The 18648-nt window shown below is 32.2% G+C and overlaps 1 protein-coding gene across 2 annotated transcripts in view; it reads left to right on the top strand.

Moving 5' to 3' along the window:
- LOC126770803 (uncharacterized) overlaps nt 1-3352 on the top strand; it is a 73499-nt gene extending 70147 nt beyond the window's left edge. The window contains exons 6-9 of one of the 2 annotated variants that reach the window (XR_007669489.1): nt 47-263; nt 511-714; nt 2561-2805; nt 3010-3352. Coding sequence is in view for 1 of the 2 variants with exons in the window: in XM_050490371.1 (XP_050346328.1) it covers nt 47-263; nt 511-714; nt 2561-2698 (559 nt within the window). In the remaining variant the exon portion in view is untranslated. Of the gene's footprint in view, nt 1-46; nt 264-510; nt 715-2560 lie in introns of both variants that reach the window. The other variant, XM_050490371.1, reaches the window with a different exon arrangement.
- The last annotated feature ends 15296 nt before the right edge of the window (nt 3353-18648 follow it).

Here is an 18648-nt window from a genome sequence, read left to right as displayed (position 1 = left end):
AGAACGTTTATAGTATTTATAAAAATGTATAAATTTTACCTTTCAGGACGGAAGGGCAATTCGCAGCATTCAATGACTGTCTGTACCGGTCCATGGCGACAGCCGGTTGGCTACTCGTCATAGATGTCGACGAAGTCATAATGCCGAGGCGCGAGAGAACATTAACAGCGCTGCTGACGGCTCTAAGGGCTGCCTACAACCCACCCTCGAAGGCGCCTTCCGCGTTTTTGTTTAGAAACGCCTTCTTTTACCTTCGGTGGGAGGTACGGCATTTTGTTTAATTTTATTAAAATTTTGACACAGCCTATAAGCGATGAATCACTAGAAACTACCATTAAGCGACTATAAGTAACGTCTTGACATCGTCTTTAAATCCATAACTATAAATCCGATCCTGGAAATTTTCTAATTTGCAGTAGAAATCAAATTAAGTACATATTATATTATCAATAATTAAACATACGATGATACAAGTATAAAAATGTTTAAAATTGCATTATATAATTACAGGATGACGCAGAAGCCCCTGCGCCACTTGTAACAGCACGCAAGACCCGTCGCTGGGCAGCGCCGCACGCGCTGAAAAATCGCAGCAAGTACGCACTGCGACCGCGCGACGCCGTCGAGCTCGGGAACCACTTCGTGTGGGAGCTGGCGCCCGGGGCCAGCTCCGTGGGCGTCCCCACTGACAGGGCGCTGTTACACCACTATAGGGTAAGTCGCTCCGCAGTAGGGTATCGTTGCCACAGGTAATACCACCAGATAAGTTTTAACTATGCAAGTGCCTAAATATTTACTTCAAAAGAGGTTGTCTATGATCCTATGCTTCTTATCTAAGGTTCTGTTTTTGAGAATTATAGATATCTTAAGATAGGTAGAAAGAAATGTAGGAAACATTAAAACACGTGATACACATAGAATAAGTGACGTTTTAACAGTCATAGAGTTCGAAAAAAGGTTTCGACAATGTTTAATATATTTAAAATAGACCTCAGATCGTAGAAATTAAGCTCAATAGCAGCATATTGTAGCAGTGTCGCTATTGAACTTGAAGAAATACTATGATTGAATTGATCATGTTGCTGATGGAACGCGCGGGATTCCATCCATACGCGCTTCGGTTGCTGTCTGCGAATGGTATCTTTCGAATGGTGGTCACCTGTAAATTTATTGAGTTTATTTTCGCTTTCATATGCAATTTATTTATTATAAATTAAATTAGAACATCAGTTTTCTTAACTTTATTACTGTTAGTTCACTTTGCGAGCATAATAATTTTATGTTAATATTCGTTCGATAATTAATCTTCATTCCAAATACAAGAACCCAACCAAGAGGTGGCAACACAACACCAACTTCAGGAACTTAAGGTGCCTTGGGTGCAATATGAATATTTATTAAGGCAGAATGGATGATATTGATAGATAAATATAGTGCATATTTCATAAATGAGATAATCGAACTAAACATAGGCTGCAAGGTCTTAGGTGGTAGGGCTTTGTGCAAGCTCGTCTGGGTAGGTACCACCCACTCATCAGATATTCTACCGCAAAACAGCAGTACTTGTTATTGTTGTGTTCCGGTTTGAAGCGTGAGTGAGCCAGCACAAGGGACATAAAATCTTAGTTCTCAAGGTTGGTGGCGCATTGGCTATGTAAGAGATGGTTGACATTTCTTACAATGCCAAAGTCTAAGGGCGTTTGGTGACCACTTACCATCAGGTGGCCCATATGCTCGTCCGCCTTCCTATTCTATAAAAAAGGTAGCTATTAGACCAACGAGGCAGTTAGTATGATATTAATATTGAATCCTAAGTAATATATAGCAAAAGTGTTTGTTTGACGTTCACGTCTTAACTGTTCAATCGATCATCATGAAGTTTTGTATGCACGTTGTCAGGGTTACCGAAAATAACAAAGGTACTAAACACCTTAAGTCGCGAGAGGAAACTAGTAAACTATAAACAGTATTATAATATTGTGAGTGATCTAATTTCTTCTTTAAGAATTTGGAGGTGTAACATTGTTAAAAAATTAACAGAACAAAAAAAAGTAATATTTTTTTATATTCAAAAATGCGCGGAAATATTCAAATTACTTTAAAAAAACCACTACATATTACATTATATATTACGGGCTCGGTATAAACAAAACTTTAACTTGATTTAAAAAAAAAATATTTCAGGAAAGTACTATGTTAATCCTTTTTTTAATTGTTATGGTTTTCTTGAAAGAACCGTCCAGTTCATCATCATCAAATTAAACTGCCTTAGCATGAGCAACATATATTTTTTCTTTTTTAAATAACTCTATTCCAATAAAAAAAATATTTCCTTGTATTCGAGAAAAACGCTATATGAGCCTCAGTGGAAATAGGATTTACCTTACTCGTTATAAAGTCGATTGCGGCTCAGACTTCAGTACTCGCCCATCAATTGCTTATCGAAGCATCTAATCTGCTATTTCAATGGTCAAATGCACTTATGTTTTTATATTTATTGGTGTGAACTTTTCATATTGCGCCATATTGGAACCTTAAATCTCATGTTGTGACGTTACAGATTGCGTGCGAGTACGGAGGCGTGCAATGCCTAACAGTACCCTCGACGGTGGATCGAACAGCTCACCGATGGTCCGACGAGTTGATACAACGCGTCTCATCAGAGAAGGAACAGGTAGCCAAGACGTGTACCGCCTAAAAAAATACGCCAAAACCGTTATCCAGCATTAGGTAAATTATTTTCTCACTACATTATTGTATTTGTACCCAATTCTCAATATGTTTTTAATGATATACAAAAAGTTTGTACAAGTGACCGAGCCAAGTAAGCGACTGTTTAATGTGACGTCACAACTTTCGAGTAGGTCAGGAACTCGTAAAAATTGAGTCAACGTAATCATCATAGTAGATTGTTATCGTTAAAAAATGAATAATGGGTATAGAACACGGTACCTGCGGTTAGGAGGGGGTGGGGAGGAGAAACCTATGTTTTTAATGATATTCAAAAAGTTTGTACAAACGAACGAGCTAAGTAAGCGACTGTTTAATGTGACGTCACAACTTTCGAGTAGGTCAGGAACTCGTAAAAATTGAGTCAACGTAATCATCATAATAGATTGTTATCGTTAAAAAATAAATAATGGGTATAGAATACGGTACCTGCGGTTTGGAGAGGGCGGGGGAGGGTTATTCCGCATTCGACGTGTTAGTTTCCTTGGCTTGGTTAAGTAGTAATTCTGAATATGATACTACTTGAGTTAATTACAATTGGAGATACTGAACTGTTACATATTTGATGTACAATAAACTGCTGTTTCTTATACGTTCATTTAAAGATACTAAAAGTCTCAAAACTGTGAGAACATGCTGTATCATAAAAGTATAAATTCAATGTTTATGAATTATAATCATGAAAACAGTTTATCGAATGAATGTACAATGTCTTGGTCATAAATAACGATATAAGTTTTTATTTGGATTTTAATTGTTATTTTAATATGATTGTTTTGATTTCCTTTTACGGGAATTTATTTTGCGTTTTTGGGTTTTTATGTCCACTTTTTTATATTTTTAAATTTATTCGTTTATAAATATTGTTTAGTGCATTTACGTATATTTTTTATTTAACACGTTTCCGAAAAATCGTGGTAATGTTTTACATTACATTTATTATGCAAAGTTAAGAGGTAACGTAGATTTGATATAAAGTTCTTTATAAAAATATGGTTCTATTCTCAGACCAAAAAATATAATAATCTTATTGCATTTATTCATATTACTATGAATATTAAGAGGATGGCCCAGTGGCTAGAACACGTCAATCTTGTGGGACATTAACGGCTTTTAATTTGCATTCAAAAACATAAATATATTCTTGTCATAAATGACTGCCACAAATATTTAAAAACATTTCTAACAATAAGAGAAAGTTAATATAAAAATTGTTTGCCTAATTAATCACTGTATCACTCTCAAGTAACAATAACTGGCTGGCTATTTGTTTATTTTTTGGTCCGAGAATTTAAAAATAAAAAATAACTTCAAAATATGGCCACTGAAATACCCAATGCCCCAAATACATACCATACTATTAGAGGACCACTGATTTTAATTCCATTATAAATCAAATTCATATGACATCTCTCGTATTGAATACATATTACGAGTATTTTTTAATAATTAAAATAAGTAAGGTTTAATATAATTAATAAAAAAAAATTGTCGTTTAACTGTTATATTAAAATAGATTGCTCAATAAATTGTCACTATCAGTATTATTTTGATTCTTTGTCGATTCAACAATAAAATTTTAAATGTTTATAATTTTAGATAAAATTAGGTATAATCAAAATATGATACCATATTTACCATTTTTGTTTTATCTTATGATTATATTGTTGCCATGACAAAAAAGAGCTTATATTTATTTAAAACCATCTTTTTCTATATGTAATGAAATGATTTTGTTGAATCGATGTTGCAATAATAAAAATATTTTTTATTGAAGTAAAAGTTAAATGCATAATATTTTAATATACAGGCCAAATAAATTGTTTCGACAATACGGCTTCTGAAGATAATAAATTAATGTTATAAGTAGTATACATAAATGTGGTATGAAACACAATAATTTGTGGTCTTTGTATATAAACATATGTGTTTATGTTATACATTGTAAATAACATAACTATAATTATAACAAAATAGACTATATGAAAATTGCAGTTCATCAATTCAATTATATCTGATTGATTAATATTTGTGGAAATTATTTATATATATTAAAATACATTAAAATATAGTTTAAGACATAAGTGGAAGGTCTTATGAACCAAAGAGATGATTTTAAATAAGTTTTTTAATTGATAGTCTTACGTCTTTGAGTCAACCATTACATTTGTACCTCTTGAAGTTTTAAAACGTGAGAGCTGAAGGTAGCATCATGTGTATAGTGACTTGAAATGTCCATTAAAGTAACAAAATCAAAATGTTTAAAAATGTGACTTAACACCACCCACTTATGTCGTCAATTCATTATATTTGTTCAAGCCACTAAAATAGATTAACAGCATTTTGCTCTTTTGGGTATTTATTTGTCTAATTGAAAAAAATTTTGCTTTGCAAGCAGGAAAAAAAATATCAACGATAATGTGAAAGAGCGAAATGGATATAGATCTATCATACCTTTATTTATAATTTAATATTTTCGGTACATTATTTTACAAGTGTATATAATTATTAATTATCTGTTGTATTTGCGAGTAAATAATGCGTGTAAACGTTCATATTCTTGTATCTAATTCTATGAAATATTATTATGTTTTTCGTCTCGCGATATTGTAAATGTATTTTAATATTAAATTGTACATATCTTTAAAATAAAAAAAAGTTTTGTGTATATGTATACTTATGTTACATAAGTGCAGCTTTGTTCATGTTGCTTTGTGTTGCTGTTTAAAAAATGTATTGGTTCCTTTTACACACAAATACCAGTACAACTATTTAAGTTTTTTTTTAGATCAATGTTCGTAAACGAAGTGTTTTAGGTTTGAGATTTGTTCTCAATTACTTGTAAGCATGGTAAAGTCAAAAGTATTTTTTATTATTGACAGCTCTTAAATTTTTGTTATGTAAATAACAAAATCTCATTGATATTATTACTAGTTGTAGATTATATTATTACTGGTGGTGAGCTTTGTGCAAGCTCGTCTGGGTAGGTACCACCCACTCATCAGATATTCTACCGCAAAACAGCAGTACTTGGTATTTTTGTGTTTCAGTTTGAAGGGTGGGTGAGCCAGTGTAATTACAGGCACAAGGGACATAACATCTTAGTTCCCAAGGATGGTGGCGCATTGGTGATGTAAGCGATGGTTAACATTTCTTACAATGCCAATGTCTATGGGCGTTAGTGACCACTTACCATCAGGTGGCCCAAATGATCGTCCGCCTTCCTATTCTATAAAAAAATTTTTTTAATCAATCGCTTGTATATACATTACTATCACATATACGGGTTTATTTTAAATGTGTAGCCGAATTTAAATTAAATATGACTACTTAATAACTATATAATATTTCGAAATTTATTTAAATTTATTCCATAAAAATAAGTTAATAAAATAATTGTTCTATTTTACTTCTTATAACAAACATTTAACTGTAATTATAATATATATATATATTTAAAGATTTTAATATATATTATTACATTTTAGTAGGTACTCCGAAACGTGCTGAACCTTATGGTATATGTTTTATATAGGTATATTTGTTTAGCAGATTTTTTCAGTTAGCCGTTATAAAAAAAAAGTCTCGTATATGCGTGGAAGTTGGCGCGAGGCGAGATTTAATGAATCGATTTATAGTCCATCAAATACAAACCTGTTAAATACGTATTAGTATACATTTTTTCCTCATCCCTTTTCTATAATATATATTATAATGTAATGTTTTGGATGAGATAGTATATTTTACAAAAAATACAGTGGTTGATCATTCAGATTATGTTGCGAGAACCTTCCATGTATTTGGGTACATATTTAATAATAATCCTGTATAAAGTTAAAAAAAATCAATGTTAATTTATACGTGAAAAGACGATTTCAGTCTTTATCCAATATAATTGATATTACTTTTTTGGATGTTCGACTTTACATATCTTATTATGTGTAATATATATGTAATTGTATTTTGTTTTTTTCCTTAAAATATTGGTTATATTTATTTGCTCGGTGTAATACGATATTGCGTAAAATTAAACTAGTACTAACTATTGGTATTGGGTTATAAATAATACATTATACCAATAATGTATTATTTATATAAGAAGAAACATCCGTGTTGTTTTTTTTTTTATTTTGGCAAAAGTATAAATTTGTTCGATGTGCATGCTGTAATAGGATTTCGGTATTGTGATGAGACATTAACGGCGTGAAACCTTTTTGAAAATATTTAGCTATAAATAAGATATCATATACGCTTGATTAATAAATAACGTGTGTAACGTAACGCCACTAGTGTCTCAAAGAGTTCAAATACTGTTTAGTGGCAAAAGTATTTTGTGTCTATATTTTATCTGTGATGTCTATTTTAGAGAAAAAGTTGCATTTGTTTCCAAAGAAGAATGATTCTTAGATAAATGTTAATAAGGTCTTTTGTAAAATAAAAATATTGACTTTAATAGTGGTGTTTTATTATTCCTTTACCACTAAATTTTCTCGCTTACACCTTACCCAAAAAAGGGCGAATCACTTTCGATACTTTTATAAATAAATATTTTATTTATTTAGTTATCTTTACAAATATACTTATAAGTTTTCTTAAGTAAATCGGCAATCCGACACTCAATCCGACACAAACTCCGGCAATCGGAGAAGTATTCGGCGCAAAGCCAGGCTTCATGTTCTTTGTCAATTTCCCAACTTAGTAGCAGGACTCTAATTACGTGGCAAAAATCTCAATAATACTTTATTAGACGATCACGGGATTTTAGCCTAGAATATCGGGTTCAGCAGTCTTATAAACTATCCAAAAACATACGAGCAGTAGGTTCAAATCCTAAAATGCGTTTGCACCAAGTTTTACTATTCAAATTTATTTAATTTTAATTGTTTTAAATAATAGCCAATAAAATAAGTGAAGAACTAGGCGCGCATAACGCAACTATTGGCATTGGCGTTTAGTCTATTGGCGTTGGTGACCATTTACCAGCAGGTGGTCCATTTGCTCGTCATATAATATATATATATAAAACCTTAAATTAGTGTAGAAATATCCCATTAAATAGTTACATAATAGGTTAATATTATAGGAATCTAAATGATTCCTTAAAATGCCTGCATTACCTGAGTCTACTGATATATATTTATTAAAAAAAAAAAAAAAATTGAACTGTAGAGTCCTCTGTTTTTAATAGTTATATTGTTTTAACAATTGCGACGAAAAGGGCAGTTTTGTTTATTTCTGAGGTTTAATTTACGACGTAGTTCATCCTTAAAATAATAGATGGCGTTAGTATATAAAGAAAAAAATATAATTTTATTTAAAGATTATTTGAATAATACTGAAATCAATTCAGAATGTGGTTTAAAATATATGAAGTTCTCGAACAAGACAGTTTTTGTACTAACGCTAATATTCGTTTCGCAATTTAGTATTTTGGTGACAGGTAATAATAAAATTTTTATATACATCTAGGAGCAGTAAAACATATTTAAAAAAATGTGTAACAGAAATATTACATTACTATTTCTTAATATAGTTCTATAAGCATAAATAATTATAATGAAAATAAACTCTAATTAAACTATAAAGGGTTAGCATTTTTGATTTACGTATAAAAGTATTGAAACTGATTCGCCCTCTCTGGACAAAGTGTAAACGAGAATAATAAAACACCATTATTAAAGTCAATATTTTTATATCACAAAAGACGTTGGATACCACCACACAATATGACAGATTCCTAAATTAATTACATAAAAACGAGCCAATTCCCTTGGATCATATTGTAAAATGGACAGTCTAAGAAGCTGACCCAAAACAAATATGTTAAAAAGAATCCAAGTCACCTTGTTCGTTTAATAGTAATGATATATTTCAATTAGAATCAACGCAAAAGTTGAATCGTAAAAAAGATTCAGAGCACTTGATCGTTTTTGCTAAACATATTTCTTTATTTTTATTATATACATGGATCTTTATTCATAAATCAATATACCTATAATTTTATCAAAACGATAAAAAAATATATAGTTATAATTGGGAATTATTGACATTTAATTTCATATTGGGAATTTTTAAACTTTTTGGTACTTGACGCTAATTACACATACGGGGCTCAACAAATTAGTCGTAGAAGCAAAACGTTACATCATTAAACAGTCATAATAATAATTAAAAGCGCATACATAACAAATGAATTGATATAAAGCAATATAAGAAAACTGATAAGTAATTTTGTAATAGAACCAAGAGGAAATTGGGCGCTAAAATGTTTAAATATTGATTTACAAAAAAGACAACACACATACATAATACCCGTATATCTAATCCAGGCCCGGGCTTAGAGATCTAAGGCCCCTAGGCACTTTGACATTTTAGGCCCCTTATTCCGAAGCGGTTCAAGTATACATTTATTATTTTTGGGTGGGCCCCTAGGCGAGTACCTAATAGGTAAAACTATAGAAAATCAAATCCAATTTGTAAATTGAAAAGATAAAGAATCTTAGACTTACATTTTTATATTTAGTTATCGTAGCACTATACGGGTTTATTCGCCACATTTCTGTCAGTTTCAACCTCTTTATTTATGATACAAAAGCAGCAAAACTTTATGAATATGACTTTGCTGCGAGATTTTATTACTGAAAATGAAATTAAAATATACACATTAATTGCGTATCGTAACATTTTATTGTGAATTCTCGTTTGAAAATCCTAATACAAGATAAAACGTAAAAATATATTATCTAAAAACACATGTGGCTTAATTGGAGTACGGCGATAAAGTTACATTATTAAAAATTTCGTTGCTAGGTGACAATAATTACTACTACATGAAACTAATAGTACGTATACATACTAGTCGTAATTGTTCTATATTATATCTTTGTTTACACGTAAACTTGATACCTAGGTATCGCTTCCGACGTAAAACGGGGCAAGTAAATAATCAATTAACTTCGAAATATTTTACGTAGTGTATTTTAAACAGGCCCTAACACTTTCAGGGTAGATATTATCTTTGGGCGCCCCTTCGTTCCCCATATTAGCACCATTATAAGGGAATTGAACCAGGATTGTCAAGTCTAAATTATGTTTTTTATAAGTTCGTAAGCTAGATCTATTTTCCTTCTCAAAATGTCTATAAAATTGCATTTTACGCTTAAAATTTCCTTACAATTTTGGAGAACCATTTCATTGATTGCTTCTTTCTTTTTACCTCAGAGCTGTCGATGATTTTAAGCCCCATAATATTGTTGAACTGATGTTCAGTATTCGAAGCTTCAGCCACCACGTTGCTACAAGCAATTGGGGGATCAGACTGACAGTAGTCACCTCATGCAATATACGTTCACAAACGACCACGAGAATATATTCAAACAGATTTTAAACACAAATATAAAACAAGTAAATTTAAAGACAAATATAAAACAAGGAAAGTTCGTCGCGGCGCTGCCTCGAGTTGGAAATCGCAATCTTAGGTTAAGATTCACGTGTTCTATTCAGCGGACTTTCTCGACTTGGAAATCGTTTTAAACTTTCTGAATTCACTTTAGAAAAAGTTAACTAGATTGTGATTTAAAAGACGCAAAATACTATGATAATTGACTAGTAAAATGTCATTATATTAATTAGCCTTGCCTAGCCTTATATTAATAATCTCTTGAAGTACTCCAAATCTGGCTCTTTGCTTTAAATACTCCTTAATGTAATTTATGATGTTGGTCATATATTTTAGTAGTGTCACAAATCATATTATGATAACGACCGGAGTGGTCATGCGGCGACCCGGCAATGACTAATGTTCACAATTAACTCGGAAATCGGGTCGGAACTCGGGCCCTTTCTGTTTACTTTTTCGCAAGCTTGGATTATACATAAATATTTGCGGGCCTGTGTCAACGATGTTTGTTATTTATTTCTTTAGGGATACATTAATATACTTTACGCTTATAATACATCGAATAGTAGTAAATATTTGACGAGCCGGTTGGCGTGGATTGTGATACTTGTCTTTCACGCCGAAGGTTGTGGGTTCGATTCCCACCCAGGACAGACATTTGTGTGCATGAACATGTCTGTTTGCCTGACTCTGGGTGTAATTATCTATATAAGTATGTATTTACAAAAAGAAAAGTAGTGTATATCAGTTGTCTGGTTTCCATAACAGCACAAGCTCTACTTAATTTGGGATCAGATGGCCGTGTGTGAATAATGTCCCAGGATATTATTATTATATTTGATATTATACATCATCAACAATACCCATAATAAGGCAAGGAAATGTTATATTCAGCTAAATAATAGACATTCACCATTGCCGTTTTAGATAGATATAAAAACATGCAAGCTCTTCTAATTACAAGAAATGAAGTTTTAATAGCAGTGAACGATTTGCCACGAGTATATGCTGGAATTAAGGCTGGAGTACAGGCTTGAACCTAAAGAGGCAGATTAGATTAGATGTTTTGCAAAAAGAAGTATATAAGATTACTTTTTCTCTTTCTTTCTTTCTTCCATTAAATTCGAAGTATATAAGTTACCCGCGGCTTCGCCCGCATTTTAGTTAAGAGTGGAGATCTTGGTGTTGGGGGAGCGATTTTTATAAAAAAAGTAGACTATGTCTTTCCTCGGAGTTCAAGATTGCTTCGAACGAAATTTCATTAAAATCGATTATGTGTTCTTACCGTGAAAGCGTGACATATATACAAAATTTTTTCGTGGAATGTCAAACTTGCCGAATTGCTGAATTACAAAAACAAACCAGAGACTTAGGTACTGACAATTGCAGAGGTAAGCGGGAAAACTAATATGGTCTATATAACTAGGATATATGAAAACTTTGATAGCTTAAAAACCTTATTTGATAGCTTTAATAAATAATTGGCAAAAATAAAAATTCTTGAATTAGCTTTTAAGAAACGTCTTTGAAATCGTCAATGCGATTTTCCGGTAAAATAATTCAGATGTCTTAAAGTATCACAAATACTTTACCATAAATTGTGAACCTTGAGAATGTTTATTTCACGGTATTAAGGGCCAAGAAACCACAACAAGACCCGAACAAAGATGAAAACAAAACGACGAAAGAAATTAGATTCCTTTCGTAGACTACGATTCTCTTTCCGCTTGTTTAATCGGAGTAACGATATAAATGTTTTTGACGAAAATATACAGAATATTTTTAATATCTTTGGGCAATGTTGTTCGGGTTTTTGAAACATTAAAATATAATAGCGTTCGCTTTGTAAATTATATTTATGCTAGGGAAAATAATTTCATGCGTTATAGTTTTAAAATTGGAAAAATGTTTTCTAATGTGTAGTAAGAACAAACTTATATTTATAAATTATATTTAGTAATTTATTATAAGACTAAGACTACTGTAAAAATACTGTAGTAGTATTGCTTTTATTATGATTTTTAATATTAATAAGATTTCTTTGATTATTATGGCTAAAAGAAATCTCTAATTTTCTTAGAGGTTTCATCTGTAATTATTTTTTTCATGTAAAATAATTCTCCCTAGGGAGAAAATTGAAAAACTTTCTATTTAAAATAAAAGCAGTATAGTATATAAACCGTCATCACGCTTCTATTAAAAAAAACAGTAAGTACACATAAATCGACGTCATACGTTGTCATTAATTCCATTATAATACATTTCGGTCGCTGTTTATCCGTGTTTAATTAGTTTGTTGACATTTGTAGTTATTGCTTGATTACATTACACGTGTACGTATGTATGTTTGCACTAGACATTGTACAAATTGGTGGAAAACAATGTCGTGATTAACATCGAAGCATTTTCATGGTTGAATACATATTAAATTTTCATGTTAAAATACGATCGATTTAAATATTCTGTGATATGTGATAAAAACTGTTAGGTATCTAGTTGAAATGTATCGCCTATAACACAATATTGTTCATAAAACTAGCGGCCAATTTTATTATTAAATCACGTTGATAAATTGTCCGAAATGTTTTAATACTTAAAAAATAATTGACATTTTTTATTGAGACATTCAATAACCGTTTTTGTTTATAAATATTGAGGATGAAATAGCTAGAAAACAAATTTTGGCAGTCAACTCAACCACTAAGGAAAACACAATTGGACCCGGTAGGTGACGCTGCTGTCGGTACGGTCACCAAATGAAAAAATGTCTGTATGGCAGGACGTTTACAATTCATCTCGCGCTTGACGGCCATGGAAAACATCGTGAGGAAACCTGCGTGTATCTAATTTCACTGAAATTCTGCCACATGGGTATTTCACCAACCCGCATTGGAGCAGGTGGAATAAGCTCCAAGCCTTCTCCTCAAAAAGGAGAGGAGGCCTTAGCCCAGCAGTGATGAGCCAGACGATGTATGCCGGGTCCGCTAGTATTATATAACATCGTCCATTATATTTTACAATTTTCACAGCCATTTCTTCATCTTATATCTTGTCGGCTTATATTAACATCATTGGAATATGTTTGATAAGGGCAAAACCACAAAGTCAACCAATAACACCTTTGATTTATCGCAAGTAACTTATTGATGAGATAAACAGTTCAAGGATTATGTATTATTAATTATTACATAAATATTATAATTATAATGTATAATTTGTTTGTCATATCGACATATAATAATGTATTTTGAAAAAAGAAACAAACAGTATTATAAATTCTCTGTTGTGTATTTTTTTTCTTTGTTATTTCTTTTAATTTAATGTATTAGATAGCAAGTGAGCCACCTGATGTTAAGTGGTCATCACCGTCCATATACGTTGGCATTATAATAGTTGAAATAGAAATTTTAAATATCCCTTCCCGTCATCACTTACACTGCCAATGCGCGCCCAACCTTGGGAACTGCATAGAAAAATGGATGGTTGTTTTCTCGTCCCAGCCGTAGACAGAGGCATATTAGTTAACTTTTCTGAGCCACAGATCTATGCGATGATTCTTCACCGCATCGAACACGGCAAAATATTTTGTAATCAAGTTGTTTGTTGTTATTAGAATATGCACTCTGTTCTTAAGAGTTTGATGATGACATGGTATTAAATGACTGAATTATCTTATATAATATAATATAAAGAAGATGTCCTTTAAAGAAAATGTAGGACTCCAATACCTTGAACGACGCCCATGGCTGACGTGGCGTTTTTGATGTCTGTCTGGCCTCTCGCCGTCCCTGTAGCGACCCTGTTGCTCACTGTCCCAGCGCTGGCAGTGACTGCGTTGCTCGCTGTCGCGGGTGTGACCGCGTCGCTTGCTATCGAGGCGGCGTCCGCGTTGCTCGCTGTCGCAGCGGTGATCCCGTTGCTCGCTGTCCAAGTGGCTATCGCGTCGTTCGCTATCGAGACAGCGTCCGCGGCGCTTGCTTTGTTGCGCCACATCAAGCTCGGCTTGGAGCACCCGCTCCAGGCGCTGAAGCCATTCACGCTCTCGTTCCAGTTCCTCTTCGCGTACGCACATGCGTCGGCTACGCTGGCGCCTGTGCCAGCTGTGATGGCTGCGTGATCAGCTATCTAGCTTGGAAAGCCCTCTTCACGTCGAGAAGCAACTATGCGCCCATCGCACAGACTTTCCATTTTCTAAAAGTCACAAACAGCAATAAGAAACTTATAAGCCTACATATATATTAAGATGTTTTATTTGTTTCTAGAAGGTAAACCACACCGTTTAATAATGTAATGTAATAGTGTAATGCTGTACTAATTCCTCTAAAACGTAACTTACAAACTCTTCGACGTCGTACTAATTTTTTCACTTAATTCTTTAGAAAAAAACCAGTACGAATAATAAAAATAAAAGTAAAGTGCGTTTAAATTTTGTCATGAGGGTAGGAGTAATGCAACATTAAAAAACAAAGTAATTTAAAATAAATGAAATGAAAAGTAAATGATTAACCAAACCTGTGATAGATCGGTATTAAATTAATAAAATATTGTATTATGTGGTTTTTTATCCCACTTTTGAAGTGAAAAGACATTCCAGTAAAATATTCCTTTACAATAACTTTTAACAATTTATTCTCTTTCGCACGTAACTAGTCGGTTACTGCTTCACATAGGTACCAGATACTACCCGTCAACGATCAAGTGAATCCATTTTCCCGAGTTTTGTTTTTTACGGTGGCACTTTTTTTTACTCGATTACCAACCACAGGCTGGTGGTAGGGCTTTGTGCAAGCTCGTCTGGTGGGTGGGCTAGGTACCACCCACTCATCAGATATTCTACCGCAAAACAGCAATACTTGATATTGTTGTGTTCCTGTTTGAAGGGTGAGTGAGCCAGTGTAATTACAGGCACAAGGGACATAAAATCTTAGTTCCCAAGGTTGGTGGCGCATTGGCCATAAGCGATGGTTGACATTTCTTACAATGCCAATGTCTAAGGGCGTTTGGTGACCACTTACCATCAGGTGGCCCATATGCTCGTCCACCTTCCTATTCTATAAAAAAAAAAAAACATTTAGTTAAAAATATGACCATAATTTTAAAAAATCTCAAAATATTTATTGAAAATCAGTAAAATCTTACATTTAAATAATCTTAAGTCACCTCACTTTTATTATTCGCACAATCAAACTCACATAATATTATTAAGATAAATTATTATAATATATATATATATATATATATTTGTGGTAAAGATTGATGATAAGAAAATTATCCTTAAAAGTGATACTTGTTTTAAGATTTTTTTAAAGATTTTTTTTGAGCGTTTTTTCATACCAACATTAAATTGCTAATATAAGTAATATTGATTATTGTTTTCCGTACATGAATATCAAAAATATGCTTTGTTCGTATATATGTACTTTTGATTCGTCATTTTACAAGATTTTATTAAGAGCTATACGTTCGGAATGTAAATTTAGCCAAAAAGAACAGGCATGATACTATTTTAGTAAATCAAATTATTTAAAAATGTTAATAATATAATAATAATAATAATAATAATATGTCTTGGTTTTCTGGGACAATAGAATTCATTATCAGTCCCAAAAAAGAAAAGAAAATTAATACGATATATTTTTTGGAGCCTCTACTGTCAGAATAAATTATATTAATGTAATTGCACGTTCTACAATTAGCCCGCGGAATCAAATTAGTAAAAAGGAAATTGGAACAGATTAAGCTGTAAGAGATAGAGAGATGTTTTTTAGAATAATACAATTTTTAAGCATTTTCTTATTAACTGAATTAAATGACTCGATTATGAAAACAATTTTTTTGTAAATTATTTAAAAGACAGTCTAATTTCGTTCGATTAGAGATGTTGCGCGAATGTAACAAAAGAAATTCATTTCTGTCTTATTTCATTTCGAAAATTTAATTTATATTCTGATTGAATTCTAAATAAGGTAAACAATAGAATCTCGCTGAGAAATAATTAATAAAAGAAAAACAGTTGTTGCATTATGTTTTATATGCATGTATAAACACGTACGAAACAATTGAATGTCAATACATATACTGTGAGAGCCTAATCTTACATTAACTTCTTGGTTTAGTGGTTAGATTATAAAGTTGTAGGTCCCAAGGCTCTGGTGTCAAATTCCGGGACGGAATAATAGAAGGTTATTGGATTTCTGAAAAAAATATATTTAAATAACAGTATTTAGTTTGGCAGTTTATATACACAAGGGTACCTAGCATCTGTCCACATCACACGTAGGCGAAGCCACGGGCGGAAACTAAATAGGCCGAAAGCTGGAGGTCATACTTATTTTCGTAACGGCTTAGGATTTTTAATTGGCTTTCAAGTGGAGTTAAAAGTAATGAATGTTTATTACATTTTAATTATAATGCCGATTTGTATATATCTTTATAAGCCCACTTAAATAAAGAATTATTTGAATTTGTATTACGACAAAACAGTACGTTTAGCGTAATTGTAGTTAAATTTTCAAAAAATTTATATAAGCTGATTAAACATTCGATTGATTTTTTTAATAGGTTTATTTGATTATATAGCGAATGGGTATAAGCGAAACGGTGTTGCTGAAACAAATATTAATTTTTTTATGAATTCAATTTGTCAGTTCGATAGTTTTTATAATGAAAAACATTTTTAAAATCAGTTATTCGTTGTTTATTTTCTTGCAAAAACATTTATTCATATAAAACACTACGAGTTTGCTAAATAACTTTGTAAAATATAAGAGCAATTTGACAATGCGAACCGTTTCAGTCAAACGCTCAACAACGCAGAACGAGTGAAATGTTGCCAATAAAAAAAGGTTCGACGCGTATCGGAGCGGTCACCGATATCTCACGACGGCAGGCGCCTGTCGTATACAGTCTGCTTTTGAATACACATTTTTGTGTCGTCACTTATATATCCCCCTGTTTTATTTGTACTGGATAATACTATATATACTAAGTAATTACTTTTGTATGCTAATTTGATTGGATTGGAATTTTACTGGAACATATGAAACATACATATACATAGGTATAAAATTCATAGCCTGTGTTAAAAATCAAATTGCTGTGTGTAAACCTATTATGAGTAGAACTACACAAATAAGGCATCATTATATATTAAAATATGTGTACTTAGCACGAATTGTTACTACAAAATAATTTTGAGTTTATAATAATAATGAAGCAATTAAGTTAAATGGATAAAAATATATGAAAATGATTAAACAGTTACTAAACTTGCAATTATACTAATGTTTCGTACAATTATTGAGTTTTTGGAACATAATATTAATTAAACCAATAAGGATGTTAAGTAATAAAGTGAAATTAAACCCAAACTTATCGTGTCTGTTAGAGAGATAAAATCATACTGTTAAAGAAACATGAATCACAAAAACTTCGCTATAAAGTAGACCACTATACAAGATTTAGGGTTTATAGCACACGATGGCATCTATGTGGGAGGTTGTAATTACCAGTGGTAGCGCAATGGGGTGTGACATCAGTAATTGGTCGGCTAGAGTCGGCGGGACAGCGACATTCACTTGATAAATGGGGCGGCGGAAAATTCACAGCGGAAAAAGGCTTTAGACATTCTGTAAATTAAAACTGTAGCGAAACTGATCTCGTTATCCGGCTAGTTACATTCAGAATCCTGTTCTACCGTTATTTCGGGAATGTACGATTCCAATTGTTGTTTATTTTAGTGTTACTGCGAAACGTTTTTTTTTTTAAATACGAGTGACGTCTCGTTTTAGTTTCCTTGTTTATTATTACATATTGCTTATGGCAATTATTAAGATTGTTTTAACCATGTTGCGTATAACTTCCTAGTGGGAAGTCTATGTAATCGTGAATCCCGAATTTTGTCATTTCTCCTTTGTCACTAGAGTCCTTTGCTAATGTTTTTAAGATAATTTTTGTGTGTGTGTGTATGCAGGTGTGATAAAAAAATAATCCGAACGCACCTTATGTAGGTTTGTATTTTTTTTTGTAACGATTATCTCGAGGACAAAAAATGATATCTAGATGAATTTATAGATGAAGCTTATTAGATTTTGAGTAAAATCGATCGAGTCATTTGTTGTTAAAAAAAGCGCAATCCTCTTTTATTCAATTTTCTCTAATTTAATCGTATATTTTATGCTATTTTTTATTGTGCAAACCATACACGGATTAAACTGAAAGAGTTGCCATAATATATTTACCTTCACGTCATCTGGGGATTATCTAGAACGAACAAGCAGTACTAGAAACAGGAACAAAAAGTGACATCCGGTGCAAAAGATTTAGTGCCTGTATGTCCAATTTATCGCTACCTCTAGAGGGCTGTAGATTACGACTTCTCTGATTTGAAAGTACAGAGGGGATGTGAGCCAGGGTAGTACAGTTATGTAAAATAGACCGAAACCTCCCACATTCGAAACATTACCGTCCAATTCCTGAGAGCTTAACCATAAAGCGTTCACGAGTAATAATTTATAGCT

Source organism: Nymphalis io, chromosome 9, assembly GCF_905147045.1.
Source record: "Nymphalis io chromosome 9, ilAglIoxx1.1, whole genome shotgun sequence".
NCBI classification, from domain to species: Eukaryota; Metazoa; Arthropoda; class Insecta; order Lepidoptera; family Nymphalidae; genus Nymphalis; species Nymphalis io.
Note: the sequence above shows the minus strand (reverse complement) of the source record. Positions and strands in the feature narration are given on the sequence as shown.